Source organism: Haplochromis burtoni, unplaced genomic scaffold (assembly GCF_018398535.1).
Source record: "Haplochromis burtoni strain Fernald_Lab_line unplaced genomic scaffold, NCSU_Asbu1 Contig_326, whole genome shotgun sequence".
Lineage (NCBI taxonomy): Eukaryota > Metazoa > Chordata > Actinopteri > Cichliformes > Cichlidae > Haplochromis > Haplochromis burtoni.
In genome coordinates this window covers 324,503-343,262 of record NW_024582687.1, presented here as the reverse complement: position 1 = coordinate 343,262, position 18,760 = coordinate 324,503, and the positions used below count along the sequence as shown (strand labels likewise).

The 18,760-nt window shown below is 39.0% G+C and overlaps 1 protein-coding gene across 10 annotated transcripts in view; it reads right to left on the bottom strand.

The window, feature by feature from the left end:
- Window positions 1-11,971: 11,971 nt before the first annotated feature.
- The window catches only part of rnf152 (ring finger protein 152), a 60,088-nt gene continuing 53,299 nt past the window's right edge, over window positions 11,972-18,760 (bottom strand). For all 10 annotated transcript variants that reach the window (XM_042228488.1, XM_042228491.1, XM_042228494.1 and 7 more), the window contains one exon: window positions 11,972-17,353. In XM_042228488.1, coding sequence (XP_042084422.1) covers window positions 16,575-17,207 — 633 coding nt within the window. In that variant the 5' untranslated portion in view covers window positions 17,208-17,353 and the 3' untranslated portion in view covers window positions 11,972-16,574. The remainder of the gene's footprint in view (window positions 17,354-18,760) is intronic.

Below are 18,760 nucleotides of genomic sequence, written 5' to 3'. Positions count from 1 at the left end.
TCACGCTCCTGAAATTCTGATACTTTATCAATTATTTTTACAGTTTCACACCTATATGAACGTTTTGCATGCTGCCACCAGGATCTGTGGATCCTCCCTCCTTTAACCCATTACACTGCACCTTTCATGCTGTGTTTTTTCTTTATCTTTGATTCATTTATTACTGTATATTGTTTGTGCTTCTCACTTTCTTCCCTGGTTCGGTCCACTTGTCAACCAATCAACATTCGACCGACACTGGAAATAGGTCATTTGCGTCCAGCAATGCACCACTGAGATATTGGAGTACTGCAAGACAGCACGTTCACAGTTGGTGGAAACCCCTCTGGATACACAGACCAAGCAAAAACCCATATTCCAACAGAATATTATACTAGCACTGAGTGCACGGCTACTCACTGTGGTATTCTTCCAAAAAATAGGTACCTCCACTCAGACAAAATCTCCGCATTGGTGCTTATATAGGAGGAGGATAATAATAATAATAATAATAATAATAATAATAATAATAATAATAATAATAATAATAATAATAATAATAATAATACACTTAAAAACCAAGAGAAGAAGTCAAAACCAGAAGCAAAGAAATCTGAGAGCTTTTTCCAAACTTTTGTCCTGAAGTTTCATCAGTTTTCAGTTTTTAAAAGTGTAGAAACATCTCATCATGTTTAATCTGTGAATCTCTGAGCTTCTGTACTGATACGGTACAGAAGCATCGGATCCTGGGAAAACTACAGGGCTCAGATGGGCTCTCATAATAGGGGCAGATTAGATATCAAGAAGCTTCACAGTTGTAACTTAAAAATATTTTGTATTTTCAAATGCATTAATTGAATATTAAAAAACGCTGTTGAATAACTTTCTGCACTACTTGAGACCTAACCCGTACATTCTGTGGTAAGAGGGGGTTTTAAATGTTGCATGAGGAATCCGAGTATTTTAAAGAAGCTAAAGTAGTGGGCTGAGTGAAAGCTTTAAACCCATGGCGACCATCTTGTTCTCTTCCCATCTTCATCCCCAATGATGCTGCCAAGATTGACAGAACTTTCCAACTAAAGGGCCACTTAGGCAAGCAGTGCTCTCGGCTGTCTAAACTCCTTAATTAAGACTTTAGTCTCTTAACAGGCTTCTCTGCGATCCTTGACACCCCTTCTTAATGATAAAAAGACGCTGATGTGTACACAGGCAGACTAGGAAGGAAAAAGAAACACTGTCTTTCAAACCGGTAATTAAGTCAAAGCTGGGAAGTCAACTGGAGAAGTAAAATCGAGGAGAATCGAGCAAGAATCCCGGAGCAATAAAAGAGGAGAGTGTGAAACGGTGTGATTAAGTCCTTGAAGTGTAATTGCTCGGGGGAATCGGGGTATTGTCAGCGTCAGAGAGGGATTTCCAGGAGTGAAGCAGCAGGGAGGGGACAGAGCTCAGGGAGGAAGGAAGTCAATTTGGGCTTCACTTGAAGTGAACAATACTCGTGTTCAAAGAAAAGCATGAGAGCTGAGTGCTCGCCGGTGATAAAACATGCCATCTGTTCATACCCCATCCTTACCTCGTGGGCATCCTCTGAAGAAAATGAGACAAACACACAGGAGCTGGTATTTCCATTAAAACTTGAATCCCTTTTTTTCTTTTTCTGGTCCCCCAATGAGCCCTTTGTTAGCCCTCAAACTTTTAGACACGGTTCTGAATTCTGTTCTAAAGTTAGCAGAAGCTCCAAATAACATCATCTCAACTTGTTTTTCAAGGCAGAAGTGCAAAGCTGCCGAGAGTATGCCATCTCTTCAAAGAATGAAAATTGGAAGCAATCCAGGGTGTGTTTGGCCATCTGCCCTGATTGTGGGAAAGGTCACAGCGAGAGTATGTCTGAGCAAAAGATTTGCTGTAGACTGCAACATGTCGTTCCCAGAACATTCCGAGGAAACAAAGAAGCAGGAATGACGTGGTGATGGTCATTTCCTGAACAGGAAGCTAAATTAAACTAGATAAATATCGGGGTATTGTGGTTTCTATCTAGATCCATAAGTAATACCGTTTTAGTTCAATGCACAAAATACAACAAAGAGATACCAACTTGAGAAATGCAAGTGCAAAGAAGCTGAAGCGAATGCAGCTTCACTGTGGTTCTTGGTTTTCTTTGGGTTTATATTGACCCCTGGATTTGTGTATTATCTTTTCCTTCGAGTTCCATCTTTGCGTGACAAGTCTCCATCAGTGATGTTTTCTTGTTTGGTTATCTCCTGTTTTATTTTGGTAACTTGTATCTTGCATGTTTGGTATGTAGTTCACTTCCCTAGCCTGGTCTTTCCTGATTAGTTTCAGCTGTGTTTCCTCTCTCCTCATTACCTCTTGTGTTTATTATCACAAGTTTCCCTTCACTGACTTCATAGTTTGACTTTGGAAGTCAAAAAAGAAGCCACAGAAAACCAACTAATACCCCAAACATGGCTGTCCACAGGCAAAGAGACCTTATCTTACAGTTTATTGGCACTGGTTTGTTCAATCTTTCTAGCTGCAGATTACGATCCATTCAACAATCAAACAAAGTTTTTATCTTTGTAATGACCCTGAACGCGAGCTCTGTCAGTGCCATCTTAAAATGCATTTTTAAATGTCACCCTAAAAGCCAGATATGACACAGAAATGCTTCTGTAAGTACACAGCTCATCTTTTCAGGGATCACAGTGTCAAGTAGCTCCCAATGAATAATGAAGTCATCTAAAGTGATTCCAAAAAAGAAAAATCGGCAGACCCCAAATCCAGTGTGATTTTTAAAAAGCCTTGGTGTCACGGGTCAGTATATAAAACATTAAAATCATTGAGAAATTATGCAAGCAAAGGTCTTCAGCTGACTCATTTCTTTGCTGGCATTCAAGTAAAAACACTTTGGCTTGATGTTCAATCATTTCCTGAGAGTGGGTGTCATTTTTAATTGAATTTGGAAGGAAATCTGTTCATTACTTTCCCCCCTTCTCTTCCCACTTAAATTACCATATAACTAAACTCTGTCCTGATGGTGGGAGTTAAATTCAGCAGGATAAAGTGACCTCGGGGTCTGCCTCTTCAAAGTTAGCTTTAAAAATAAATATTATTAAATTCAAAGCCCAAAGAAATCTAAAACTGCTCCATTAAGAGTCCTCAATCAAGCCTTCAGCTGGCCAGAAAAAGATGAATTTCATGAGATTGATTGGTGAGGCTCTCCTGCATTGTGGATGCTGTCAAAATGCAAATGAGGGGCCATTGTACCCTGAAAAACCCACCAGCCATCAGTTTCTGCTACTACCCCACACAGGCAGACTAATTAACCTGTCATTACCCACACCTGTGCGTGCCAAAGCAACGATCTCATCAGCAACAGAATTGATTTTCTCTCGTCTGTATTTGCCAGCGAAGTGAGGGTCATTTTTCTGAGCCTGTCATTTTTCAATTTGTTTGATCGTCCCCGGCCGGGTCGGGTCAGGTCGGCTGCAGCTTCTCCCGGATAAAGAAGGAAAGAAAGATCAGATCTGAACTCGCCAGAAGACTCTTTTATCAGCAACCAATAAAGAGGAATTCAGCAGAAAAGCCTGCACAGAAATGACCATTAACAGCATTACAATATGTTAAAGTAATTTAAAAATGTTGACACAATCGAGATGAACAAATCATATTTAACATACCCAGGATTTCTATTCTATTCTATTCTGTTCTATTCTATTCTTATTCTTATTCTAAGAACTGGTCATGCAAAGGTAGTTATCAAATCAGCTAGTCAACCTAGGATTTCCCCATTGAGCTGAGCAGTATCTGACCAATCAGAAGCATGGATGGTTATATTGGCACCAGAGCAGCTGATGTCATGGATTAAGATCAAATTATAATATTAGAAAGTTTTCCACACCATTGTGTGAATGTTTATGAGAAAGAGATGAAAAGTGGTGTACAGGATGGCCAACCACAACGTAGTTAAACCTCATCTGAACTGAGTAAGAGAACCCAGAAGTCAGAACACCAGAAACGATCTGATGCCAAAATTCTGAAATTCTGTTTGTTTTTCTTTGATATTGTATGTCCCGAGGCGGCAATCATAGCAGGCAGCTTAAAAGTGTTCTAGTGTATCCTAAAGAAGAAAATTGCTTACAAGCTCAGGAAAAACTGCAAACGGTAAAAGTATTTTGGGGTCATGATTTTTATCATTATAAAAAAAAGACTAAATGAGCAGCAAGGCTTTCACTTAGCCCACCTTCTCCCAAATGTAACAATTAAGTTTAACATCTTTTATGTAATATCTAAAAAATGAAATGTACAGCTCTGGTATGACTTTGGATGTTGTTCTCAACTAAGAGAACAACACGAGGTTAATATGTTGCTGCTTGGTTTGGATTACTTGCCTTGAAAAACTCCTGATCCTAAGATGAAATCCTAGTGACTGAAATCCTAGTCAACCGGAGAGTGATCCTTTTCTGAAGTGGCTGAATATTTGGTGTCCAGGACACCACAAGCCAATCCAACTGCTGTTTCTATTAGATAAACTTCCATCACGTAAAAACAACGACAGCCTCAATTAATGCAATAGATGCAAGGCTAATAATAGGCGGATATACCAATATTATAGCCTATATTATACTATTTAATATACTATAGTAATGCCTACAACAATTTCTATTTCTTGCAGCCAGTACAAACAAACCGAGGAATAAAGTAAAAATGGACTTTTATAAACAACACTTAAAATCTCCTCACTGAGGGAGTTTCTTCCAGGAATGTGATCTGTTATCTGGGGTTACCATGAAAATGTATCCCATCAAAAACACCTTCATAATCTTGAAAACCTAGGATTAAAACTCAGTCTACTGCGATAACCACAAATCCTTCTTTGTATTGTCAACACTGGATGGTATTTGCAGTTAAATCGTCACAAGTAACCCTAAAAGAGCCCCCAAAAGGCTTTGTCTGACAGCCAGGTTAATGTCATGGAACAAGGCGCTGTTTAGCACTTAACATCTATGTGACATATACATAAAATTAAAAAGTATCCCTTACTTGAATGATGAAAATTAATTAGATGTTCACTAGTTCCTGCTGGTGCATGCTAACCATCATGCATTGTATTTTGCACTTCAGTCACTCAAAAGTTCCCCCGTTATCCTCTGCATGTCTTTTAAAACAAACTTCCAGGCCTAAAACATGCACATGATGTACACCTCTGCTTGGGTAACGCAGAACTTTGTCCCTTAATCCTTTCAAATATTTAAGTTTCCAGTTGCCTGACATACTGTAAGAGTGTTCGCTGAAAAATTGATATTGCTTTTATTCACTCTGTTGCACACTGTCACCCAACACTGCCTCCTATAAATGGGAACCATAACTTTTTTTTTCTCTTTCCCCAGTGTGAGGAAGAGAAGTCTCATCTTCTGCCAGGCTTAAACGGATGACAGTCTCGCAAGCTTATGCCAAGAATCCATGATACATCCTCGAGAGCGCTCACATAATACAGTGATACAGGAAAGTAGTCCCTGTGACAGACCTTTAACGCTGTGTGCCAGAGATATGACGAAGCTAGAATTTCTCACTTCTGACTCAGAAAAGATGTAAATGAGCAGCCATCCAGGTGAGGATTAGCAAACTTTACCAAGTTACATTTGGATTTCATCTTTAGTTTAATCCTGGTATGCAGCTTATAGCTGTGTAAAATTGCATTCAGTTTCTGTGTTTACATTTAGGATAAGTTTATTTTTGGCTGAAAAAGCATAAAATCATGTTTTCCATTACATAAATGCAGAATTTATTTTTTAAAAACAAGTTTAGGAAGGTAGTTGGACCCTTTAAAAATAACATATTTAGTTGTCACAATGGATGTCTTGTAAGATACTATTTAACAGTCCACTTCAGTTCAGTTTTATATGGCACCAAATCACAACAATTGGTTCAACACACTTTATAATGTAACTTAAAGACCATACAACCATATAGAGAAAACCCAAACAGTCAATGAAACCCTATGAGCTACAGTTTAACCAAAATGTAACCAAATTTCCCCTTGTGGGTCAATTAAAGGATTGTTCAATTCTATTCTATTCTATTCTATTCTATTCTATTCTATTCTATTCTATTCTATTCTATTCTATTCTAGCTTACCGACAGTGGGAAGGAAAAAACCTCAATTTAACAGCAAGAAACCTCCAGCAAAGCCAGGCTCAGGTGCAGGTTTGAGGTGAGCAGCGAAAGTAGTGTAAACAAGCTGGTTTAAAATACAGTATTGTACCATGCTGGGTAGGGGGGGTAATTGGTCACAAATTGAGACTACTGGAGTGGGACAAAAATGAGAGGTGGGAAACTGGTTTTCTGTGTTTCTTGTTTCTCTTTTCAAAGGAAGACACAGTGGTCAAGGGGAGAAAATAAAAGAAACTATTATAAAGGGACAACTTTGGGCCTCAAAAGTCCAAATAAAACAATCTCAGAAAGAACGTCTAAGGTCAGGCCCTTAATTTTACTATTTTAGAGACAGCAATCCAGAAACTAAACTAAATGGATACGTCTTTTGCATTATTTCACAACTCTACTAAGCCATGAAATTTGGCTTGTTCATTCTGCGTAATCTTGCTCAGACAGATCCATACAGTCAGATTTCATTTTGTTTGTGAGTTTGTGGGAAAATGACCTTCCTCCTCTTTTGATCCATGAACACAGTAAAGACTTTTCTGCTGAGTTTATGTTCAAAAGTATAAAATAGTTGTGAGTCTTACTGAATACAACATAATGTTCATTTTGTGAATTGTAGTTTGAATTAAAGGGAGGATAATTCTGAATAAGCTTTAGGGAGAGACATAGCATCCTACTTCTTTATTATATTTTAACTGCTGTAACAGAGTCTTGGCATAAATAAAGTATCTTTCTATGTATTTGGTGTAATAGAAGCAGCTGTATAATCCACTTTGCTTAAAATAGTTCCAGGTCCATTTTTATGAAGGCTGCGCAGAGCAGATGTGGAGGGCAAGACATTAAACCCTGGACTCTGGTTGATGTTCAATATTAAAGATGCTGCCCAGGCGCTGCTAGCTGAGCTGGCAGCTCATGTACTGAAGATCCTGCACTGGCCTGGGTCTGAGACTGCCCGAGACCATTTCCAAATCTTTCTTCTTCTTTTGGCTGCTTTCTTTAGGGGTCATCACAGCAGATCACCCTGTCTCTAGCACCCTCCTCTGTCACACAATCCTCCTTCACTGTATCCATTAATATTCTTTTCTGTGGTCTGTCCCTTTTCCTCATGCCTGGCAGCTCTATCTTCAACATTTTTGTCCAATATATCCATTATCCCTCCTGCACATGTCTGAACCATCTTAGTGCTTCCCTAACTTTGTCCTATCAAATAAAGGCTAAAAAAAAAAATAAAAGACCCAGATACTAAACATTTCACCTTTGAAACTCCAGGCGATTTTTATGTTGCATGAAGGATGAACACAGTCATCTTGGAGATGTTTACACAAAACAAACTGTGTAATACCCTAAATGAGACTCCTGTTGTGATAAATCGCATCTGCCTGGCATTCATCTCAAAAGTTTTTGTTTAAATATTGAATTTGGCAGCATTCCTATAAGTGCAAATCCAAGCACCAGTGACTACTCAACGCTCAAGACAATGTTTGCAATTTCAGATGTGCTGCAGGGTATTTCAGGAATGGTCTCCATGGTGAGACTTAAAAAAAATATTGAGTTGATATTTTACAAAAGTTACATCATGCTGAAAAGGGCAGATGAGGAACGCTGGAAGTGAGACACAGGGAAAACCATCAAGAATCTGGTAAATTTTCCAAAATAAAAGACTCAGATTCAAAACACTTCAAGTGTCATTTGAAACTGTAGAAATTATGTAAAAGAGAAAAAGAACATGTAAAAGACGTGATGTCCACAACCGGTGTGTTTCCAGGGTGACTATAAGTAGGACTCCTATTTAAATTAATTGCATCTGCCTAATGTTCATCATAGAAAATTGTATTGTAGCACAGAGACCTTAATTTTGGTTAAAGAGCAACTTATGTCATACGTGTACACAGCATCTATCTTATCTGTGGTACAGAGCAGCTATGCAAATTTACAGAAGCTGTTGGTGCGTGATGAACGGGGAAACTTCTTTAAAAAGCTTTAACTTTCTACATAAACAAGATACTGGAAAGATCTTTGAATTTCCATTTTGGCTTCACAGTCTGAATAGCAACAGCCTTCTGCCTGTTCTTCTTGCTGCGTGGGCAGAGTTTATGTGGCATGCCTCTAAATTACAGACCACTTGTATGCATGGGTATAATCAAATTATCGATCTACTGTGGTAAACCACCCTGAGATGCTACCTTGAGACCGTGAGAACATGAACAAGAAGCATCTCCAGAAAACATTACAACGACCATGAAAGTCATTCATTCAAGAATAATGTAATTAGAGATTTAGGAGAGTGGAAATGGATTTGATTTGAAGCAATGGAAAGGTGACAACATTTTATTCTATTCTTAATGTTTCTATTCCTATAGATTGTATAAAACATACTTCTGGATGTTTTAATCAGTTAGACGATGTTTCTGTTTAAATTAAGAGTATTAAGATATTAGATGTAAGCATGTTTTTCTGGTGCAGAGGACAAGGATTATACCAAGAAACTGGACAATAAGAATTATCAAACCATTATATTGTGGTAAAGGAGTTAACATCTGTACAGACAACTAAAAAGTAATTACACTCCTTAGTTGTATCAGAAAAGGATTTACTTCCGTATTTAAAAAGTGTGTGACTTCTTATTTAACTAAATGGGTTTCCTTGGCGACGACCAAGTAGGTTTTAAGGCAGGTTATTAAACATTAGATCACATGTTTGCTGTACATAATTTAATTAACTTCTATTTGTAGTCTAAGATCTGACTGTCTGACACAGATGACACTGTGGTATTGGTGGTGTCAGAAACAGAGCTTGAGAAGACTTTAGATGCAGTAGTGCTGACTGAAAACTAGATCCAAATATTAATACTAATACAAACATTATAATTTCTGATAGAGGTGAATTATGAAAATCCCATTTAAATCTAACTCGGGTCCCCCGCCCGGTGCAGGTGTGAATGCAAAAATCACACTCAGGCGCAGACCAAAACAGCCGTACCAAGACCTTTTGGAGGAGCCGGTTTCAGTACGGTTCCAGAGCAGTTCATTTATGGTGTTAAAATTATCTGACCCTGAACCAAACCAACTACAAGGTGCACATTGCCTTACTTTAGTGTGAGCTACAGAAAATGTCTTGTATGCTTTGTATTCTCAATGAGGGGAGGTACAGATATAGATGCACAAAGGTCTGTAAGGCCTAAAAACCAGCCATGAAATGAATGTAAATTCTCAAGTTTCTCATTTTGTTGCTCTGCCTCAAACAGATCTGGCCAGTGAGCAGACTGAACATTCTCAGGTGGTTTGTAGTGACACATTTTTTTGCTGTGAAAACCAGATAAACCACATGGAAAAGCTACAAGTTTACAGACTCAGCAACTGATTCGGACCAGACTAAACGAACTACAGGTTTTAAAATGCTCTTAAAAATATGGAAATTCTGTATCATAGTGGAAGATTGCGTTTATCTTGTTAAAACATTTCGTTTTTATATGCGAAAGGTTATTAAAAAGTGGCGCAGGCTAGCAAAGCACTTAATAGGTGAGTGTCATCATTTGCTTGAATGTAGTTATTTTAAGTTGCAAAGATAGAAACAGCTGCCCGTGTACTGTTACTGTTACTTTGAAATATGCATGAGGTAGAAAAGTTGTAGAATTTAAAGAAACAGCACCAAACTGCAAAATTCTGTAAAGAATTATATCCACATCTGGGCGTCTGTAATTTGATATATTCATTTGTTTTCTTTCTGGGGTGTAAATGACCTCCTGCCTTTTCTGTGTATGTTTTCTCTTTTACATCAGAAAGGATCTAATGAGAATAAACAGAACCATTTAAATCTACAGGTTACAGCTCAGTTTTGATTGCACATGACTAATTTTAGTCTAGACACAGTTTTGACTGAAATGCTTCTATGCTTGTTTTCATTTCTGACTTCATTATGATTTTTTTAACTCCTTAAATTCTCACAGCGCAGTTTGTGTTGCTCTTCTAGACCACATGTACAAGATAAATATAGCAAACAGGCATGAAAACTGAAACCATTAAGAAAGTCCCTTTATCCTGCATTTTTTCTAATGGCCAGTAGTTCCAGTGGCATGTTCCAAAACGAAGTCTGATTATACAGGAACCAGTGGGAAAATAATCTCCTTTGACCTATGACCTCAATAAACAATTTTGTGATAAATGTATGTGAATTTAAATCTTACTGAATGTAGCATAATATTCATTTTACCAAAAGACATTAGGGTGGTAATAATATGTTAATGACATGGCACTTGCACACAAGTGTCCTTTGCTTTCTCGGACAGATTTAATAAATTGCATTTTTTGTGAATCCCTATACATTTGTATGCTACCTGAATCCAGCATTTCAATGGAGGACCAATATAGTCTTGATTGTAAACTGAACTAACACTGCAGAAAATCAATCCAAAGTATTTTGGCTGATGTTTTTCAGCTGTAAAGTCTTCTTCCAGGTCATCCTCCTGCTTTGTCTATTTTTATTATGTGTTTTGGAACTTTTGACTGTAACCAAAGTTATGAATGAAGTTCAAGCTCCACTTTCAGGCCAACAGCTGCCAACCACCAAGTGTAGTTGCCCTATTTTTCCACAACACATGCACCTCCTCTAGCCTGCCTCTTAGTTCCTGTGGGTTAGACAGCTCTTCCTCTCCGGCTGGCTCACTTTTCTTTCTATTAGGATCCATGTCCGAATGATGTCAGATCCATGCAGTTGGCTTCTACTGCTCTCCTGGGTCATGTTGTCTCGCATAATGATTGGGATCTAACCTGTGACACTCAAAGTGAGGCACAAATACCCCTGTACAAGAAGTCGAGGTCAGCCAGGTTTCTAGAATATGACTTTAGCAGCAATCCCCAAAAAACTGTGTAAAGCTGCTGTGGAGACAGTCCTAGCTTTATGAAATGCTATTAGTATTTACTCTAGTGGTCAAGAATTAAGCCCCAAGGACTGTTTAATTTCATGGGCTTGTGTAACCTGTTAGAACCATTTAAACTCTACAAAAGTCTCTGTAACTGTGGCCATCATTAGCAGCAGCTGCTGCCTGTAAGAAACAGAGGTGTTTTACTGCAGCAAAGCTGGATGCAGTTGGCCCCTGGGGAGCCTTAATTACCACGGTGCCACTATATCAATAAATAAAAAAGAAAAGAGGTTCCTGAGGGTAAACAAAAGGGAGTCTGCTCTCCACTGAGTTTACTCAACCATGACATATGGAATTTCAATACATAAAGCAACAGGGAATATGCTTTTGTTTTAAATCTTTTACATGGCTCAATTTCTTTTAATAAAAAAAGTTGATATATCACCAGAAAATAGGTGCAATGGAGGTTCAATTAAAGACAGTCAGAGTCCTTGCTTAGATTCAGTGTTTGCTTTAATATTTCACTAAAAACAGCTGCTGCTTGCTTTGTCAGCCATCATCAGAGCTGACACACACAGGAAACTACAACAGGAACTTCACGGCATTGTACAAAAACACACAGGCACAGAAATGACAAGCCTCCCTCTACACTTCTGTCCTTAAGTTTCTGTTTTTGCTTTGTTTTTTGTTTGTTTGTTTTTTAAAAAAGAAAGAAAGAAAACAGGAAGTACAGGGCACATTTTGATTGGAACAGAAATAAAACAATTAACACAGAATAAGAAGGAGATTCAGCGATGTGATTTGGTTTCTCTTTCAGTCAGTGGAGGGAGAATGAAAAGATGAAATGGTAGTATAATGGGAGGAACAAGACTTTCTTCCAGGTGGATTTCATCCGCTGTCTTTAGCTTACATCTCATGAAATGATGGATGGATAAAAGAAAAAGATGGGCTTGTTTTTCATTAACCTGTTTTTTCTGCTTTTGAAGTCTTGTTCATGGCGGCCCATTGCTCACTAAACCGTAACATAGATCTTGGCCACACCACAAATGCACATTTTCACAGTTTATATTGGTTTTATTTGGCGTTTTAAATTTATATTCTTCCAGTTTATCACTAAAAATTTATGATTAAAACTAATGTTCTTAGTCTGGATACTGAAACTATTACATACAGACATCACATTTAGAGCTATGAGGTTTGTAGCAAATCAAAAGCTAATTGTCACCAAACACTCAATGGACTGGTGCTGGATCTTATTCATAAGCCTACTACTGGTTCTGGACCATGCTACAGGTCTTAGTATGCCATCATCGATGCTTGATATTTATTCAGATTGATGAATACCATGGTATCTCCAGACTCTTTCACGTTTGTCACATGTGCTCAGTGTGAACGAGCTGAATGACGATTGAGGTGAACGGTGCTAGGGTCTGAGCACAGCTCCCTCATAGAGTCTGTTTCAGACTGTTTAGTTAGATACGTGCGCTTGAGTAAACTTCCTGGAGTAAACAAAAATGCCCCGATGCACAAAACTGGGCCTGCTGCTGGGTTGATGACCTTCTTCAACCCTATCCAACTCATAATTACAGCTCAATGCAAATGTCCACATCACAGATTCATGGATATTGAGGGGCATTACACACATCCCTGGCATCAACAGTGTCAACCAAACAACATCGCTGAAAGAGCAACATGGCAGTTTGTGCACTTTGATGTAAAGTTCATCATAAAAGTTGGTAACAGTCCTCTGTTAGCTTGCCTTGTGAAGACTGGTTGTTGTTCCTACACCAACTGCACCAGAAAAAAATGCACATATGTCTTGCTTAAATTTACCCACAGTTCAAAGTGCAATGACGTTAACTATAAGGTTACTGAAAAACAGCAAGTATGGGAGAAGCAACCATGTTTTCCCTTTGTTCACTCTTTAAGACAAAAGCCTATAAGATGTTCCAGTGAGAGAGTTGGTCCTTTAAGTTCTTGGCTCTAAAGAAATTAAAAATAACCTTAGCTTTCAAGGACTCCTCAGACAGGTGAACACTGTGAGAGGTCAGTCCTTGTAGGGCTTGGGGTGGATATTGGTATTAAACCTGCCATTTAAATGGATGACTGTGCTGTGTGAGAACATCACCCAAAGATAAGTTGTTTGGCAAAAACTTTCAGCTACAAAAATACTATCTAACTAACACTATTCTAAGTGTGGACTAAGTGTGTAGTACTTGACAACAGGTTGGCCGAGTTGGATATTTTTTTGTTTTTGTCTCTTTTAAGCCCAAAGATTCCACAGATATCTGAGACATAGATACAAAAGAAAAACTTTAGCAGATATATTTGACCTTATGAAGCATGGCTGAATAAACCCATATGGGTTAAGCTGGTCCTTAAGAGCACATCCTCCACTTGTCCCCTTCAGCATTGCTCTTGTGGATTAAAAGTAGCAGTCATGCCACATTATGGTAATAAAACTGTGCATGACATACTTGTAATGCTTTAAACTGACATTTTGACTCAAGTTCCCAGTAGAAATGCTGTGATTCTACATTAGGCATCGAGATATGGGTGTTTTTAAATTTTAACATTAATAATTGCTTTGGGTTGCATTAGAGGATCTTTTCGATGATTTAAAGGCAGTGATGACATTTTAAGAAATGAATAACAATTTATTAATGTTTATTAAGCAATAATAACCCATTATCTTCAACTAACAGGCATAAATAAAATCCAACTTTTTTTATCTTGGAGAAAGCTATCTCCCCAAAACACCACTTCAACCCCAAGTGTTGAGAAATTAGAAAGTTCTTTAGAGCATATAGAACACAGAGTGCTAGGAGCTGAAAATATTTCAACTTTGAGCAACTTCAAAAGGACCTTCAGTGCTGTTTCGTAGCAACCAGCACGACACAAACCATTTCGGCTGAACTTAACTCCATCTATCCCAGCATCTGCAGAACAAAACAGCTGCCCCCTCTGCACCCTGAACGCCTTTTCAGGAGAGTGTCGCAGAGCTGAAAGGCAAAATATCTGAAGCACGTTTGATTTAATCTCCAAATTTATTTACTTTGAACAGTTTGGAATTCTTACTTTGGCGGCAGTCGATAAAATCATGCTGATATGAATCCAACCCAATAAATATGGAGTATAAATCAAATAATATTTCTTCTAGTTTGTTTTTCAGGGTAAAAGTCATTTTATAGTTTAGGTGTCTGAAATAAACCTAGAGTATTATATTAAACATTATTTTTCTCATGTTTATCATTGGTGTGGTGAAACAAATCTGCGCGCCCTGAATAACTCATGTTTATTTAAGCTCAAACACACAAAAAAGGCTAAAATATGTCAAAGAAAAAGGAAATGATCAAAAATGACAATTACAATCATTCTGTACATGATGAGACTGCTGTACAAAAGCGTTTACCCTGTTTATGTGTACTGTACATCTACTGATTTACAGTAAGCAGACAAAATGCTTGCCTCAACATACAAAAGTGGGAATAAAATGAGTCCAGAAATATCCACCTCTGCAGTGAAATATTCAAAAGCAGATAAATCAATACAGCCCTCATTAACAGTAACCTTACAGCGGCCTCCCACTCTTGACTTGTTACTCACATACTACATAAACTCATTGTTTTACAGTTCAGCCCATATACAAAGCAGTTTCAGAATTAAGGGGAAGATGAGAAGGTGGAGGAAGATGGCATGTGGGCTGCTGGCGAAGGCCTGGAGGATCTGGCTTTAGAGAATGAAGTCAGTATGAGGCGGGTCAGGATGAAAAAGCAAATGAACAAATTCAATCACATGAATAAACATCAAAAACATAAAAACTGAAAATAATAAAACAGAAGAATGCTGCAATTTTGAAAACTAAAATTTTTATGAGCTTGTTGGCTTCCTTGCAGAGAATTTGATGAGAGGATCAGCATCACTGTATCTGTCCATTCTCAGCTGGAGCTCAGCTCAAACGGGGAAACCAGCTAGCCTTGGTTGCTTTAAAGTTCAAAAATGTGATAGCTTTTTTAATATATCCAAAGTTCTCGAATTACAGAAAAATATTTTCTGATTATTTTTTGAAGAAGAACAAATGAAAAAAAGAAGAAAAAATATCAATAGAAAATATCAAGCTGTGATTTATTTATTTTTAAACAGGCAGAGATGTAGAAAGCTAGCCAATCAGCTAATTTGAGGAAAAAAATGTAAAATTTTGAATATTCATTAACTATTAAAATCAAGTTAACTTTAAAGTTAACAAATATGCCCTAACAGGTAAGCTCTATATTGGTACGTCTTGATGTTCAAATGTTTTATTTTTTAGAGCTTCATTTTGAAAGCTAACCTGCTAGCTAGTTACACGGACACAAGAGGAAAGCGTTAGCCTAGCTAACTTCAAAGTGAAGTTCTGATGCTCTAAAGCTAGTGCAACGTGTTTTTCTTGCAAAGATATCCCTTCTCTATAGCTTCAAGACGGATAAGAAGGTGATGCTGAACTTCTCATCCAATTGCCTGAAGCGAAGCTAAATTATTCTTCCAAATGCTCATCATTTTCATTTAAATTAATACCAATTCAAGGTCTTAATTTCTTCATTAAATTGCTTATACCAATTCTCTGTCAATTATGAGTTAATTGGCAATCCTAAGTGACAGCTTTAGATTGTTTTTGTGTGCAAACAACAGGCCAAAGTACAAGAGTATTTATCGTACAGTTATATAAGACAGAAAAACCTGATATATGAGAGGCTGGAACCAATGACAATCAATTCATTTAACATTGTTTATTTCTTAAAGCCCTAATAACACGACTCTGTACTACCTGTGTTTGTATTTCAGCTGGTATGTATGAACATTACAATCCATATTTTTGACAACGCAGCCTTTACTAACTATGTGGAACTATCATCACAGCAACAGTTTGTTCTGCACAGGTTGTGTTTTTGACAAAAAAAAAAAAAAGAAGAAAAAAGAAAGTTGATTTTAGCTCCTCAGAATATTCAGGCTGGAGGAGGCAGAAGAAAATCCTGCACAGTTAATTCCTGCAACATCAGGGAACGGTGAGCGGCCAAGTCCGGACTCCCTGTACTGCAGCACCAGCTGGAGACATCGCACTCGGAGCGGGCATTCATCTAAACAACTTTATGATGATGCATTTCTACAAACCACAGACTAAACGGGCAATCCAACCACAGCGAGTGTGAGTGTCAGCACAGCTTCCAGCCAAAAACAAATCGGCGGGCCAGAAACGTATCTGGAGGGATTCCCAAAGCGTTCTTTCAGGAAAAATGGAAGGAATGGAGAAAGGTGGGTGTTTCAACGCCAGCAGAGTGCTGTCCAATGAGAGGAGAGTGAAGATTTAAATGCATATTTCCATTTCAAGGATTAAAAAAACTCCACAACATTAGACCAGTTTGTGGCTCTCCTTCCTGCCCTCTTCTTCTTTATCATCATCATCACTGTCTCTCTACACTGCACTGTAGTTTCCTTTAATGCCCTCGATGTGAGTTTAGTTCCCTCTCCTTAACAGAGTCCCACCCTGAGGAGAGGCAGGGCTGGTGGGAGGGAATCCTGAGGGGGTCCGCAGCGGCCTCCCTCAGCCGCAGGAAATAACAGTGAAGCGTTTGGAGATGCAGGACATGTTGTGCAGCACGATGCCCAGGAGAAAGAGCAGCACACACGCCACCAGGATCACTGTGCACACTCCAGACCATGTGGAGCCCTTTCCTGCTCCTCCCACTGGACCAGTAACCCTCCTCTCTCCCTCACTTCCCTCCAAACCTACACCGTCTAGACCCATAGCCAGACCCAGTGGCTGCTCCTCGGGCACAGTCACCACTGTCACCCCCTTCTGCTGGCTGCCGGGCAAGAAGCGACATCCCAGCTCCCCAGGCAGGCCCAGTGCCCGGTCTTTAGCGATGGGAAGCATGTAGCAGCCATTGCTGGGGAGGCGAATAAAGACAGGCGTGTGCTCAGAGGTGTGAGGGATGGCGATGACGGTGATGATGTCTGGGTCATCCGGGAGGTGAGACACGGACAGGCCCGGGGGGAGCTTGGTGACGCCACGACACCATGGGCAGCGGATCTCTTTCTGGCTGCTACGCATTTGGGTCAAACACACCGAACAGCATGTGTGTCGGCAATCCAGGAGTTTGGGTCGCCGTCGGGGGCTGTAGTAGTTAAAGCAGATCTGACACTCGAGCATCGAATCCTGGGAAAGAGTCTCCATTTCCAGGAAAAAAGGTATTTTCACAAGAGGGAAAACACAATTTAATTGGCTCTAGAAGAAACGCAGGGGGGGGGGGAAGCAGAGCTGGTTTCGTTCACAACTTCACAGTGGTATTACGGCCCTTTGGGGGCAACATGGCCCTTCATCTGCAACAGAAAGAAAAAAAGGAAAAAAAACAACATCAATAAGAATTCAAGGTTTTGTACGCACATTGCAGAACTATCTACTGAGGATCTCTTCTTTTTGATATTCATCATTTGATATCAAGAGTCTGCAGCATCAGCAGGAACTACAACACTTCTAACTCTGGAGAGAAAAAGGACACAGTGCAGCTGCTGTTTGCTTAAAGTCTTTTCACCAAAAACTCATCTCTCGGTAGCTTGCTCATCATTGAATACTCAAACATCGGCTCCAATATTTACCATTTCTCTGATGCAGAAAAGTTTTGTTTTTTGTGCCCAAACCCAAGCTTTCATGACTGCACCGGTGCTTTTGCCTGCAGTTACTGCGGCTTTTAGAAACCGTGCTGCTGAGCTGAGCGGTGTGTGTTTGACCTTTTGAAACAGCAACTAAAAGGTCAACTGACTCACTTGTTCCCAAGCTTTAATCAGCACAGGAAGTAGGTTAAATTTCCATCAGACACCTCTACAGCTTGACCATCTTTTTTTTATAAAACATCAATTCATTGTTGTAAAATATGAGTGTGCAGGCTGGCTATTTTTACCTGTACAGAAGTTAGAAAGTGGTTACCAGTGATGGTAACATAGGCTGTATATAAAAATGGACATGTCACCTTGATAGTGTCTATTGGTTTGAAGGTTTGGCATTTTGGAGTTCGACATCAAGTTTTGTTTTAATGACAAGTTAGGAGTGGATCTGGTTGCGAGAGTGCAGCAGACTCATATTCTAGAAACTTGTCAGTCAAGCATGTAGTGCTTTATCATCTACTTTAAAACTAATAACTGAGAGCATAAACACATGAGACCAGTATTTATAAAAGTTAAGTTGTTGCAAAAGTGGCAAAGATTTTTTGTTCAGAGACTGTCTGCAAAGTGCAACACTAGAAAAACAGATCCTGTTAAACATCAAATTTAGAGACCAGTCCCAGAGTCACACAGGCCTACTGACTGGTCAGTGACTGACTGGTCAGTGACTGGCAATCTGATAGAGACCAATGCAACTGCGATGAGGTTTCCGATGTAGCACCATATTGACCACTAACCACACGATTTGTCTGTAATTTGGGATGTGTGACGTGATAATGTAGAACAAGTGAATAAGGCCCAAGAACTGGAGACTAGACAACCATATCCATGCAGCCTGTCACCAAGGAAAAATATGTATTTCCCAACTGGCTGGCAAAAGAAAACCTCGTTCTGATTGCTTTGATTTCTAGCGTGTGGCTGCAGACGAAGATTGAGTCACGTTTTTGGCTACAAACACTATTCAGCTACTCTAAGCACTAGTGAAACACACACTTAAAAATTGTATTTGCTTAATTAGTATTTTCGGAGAAACATGAAAGACTGCAAACGACCATGGCAATTAGCCAC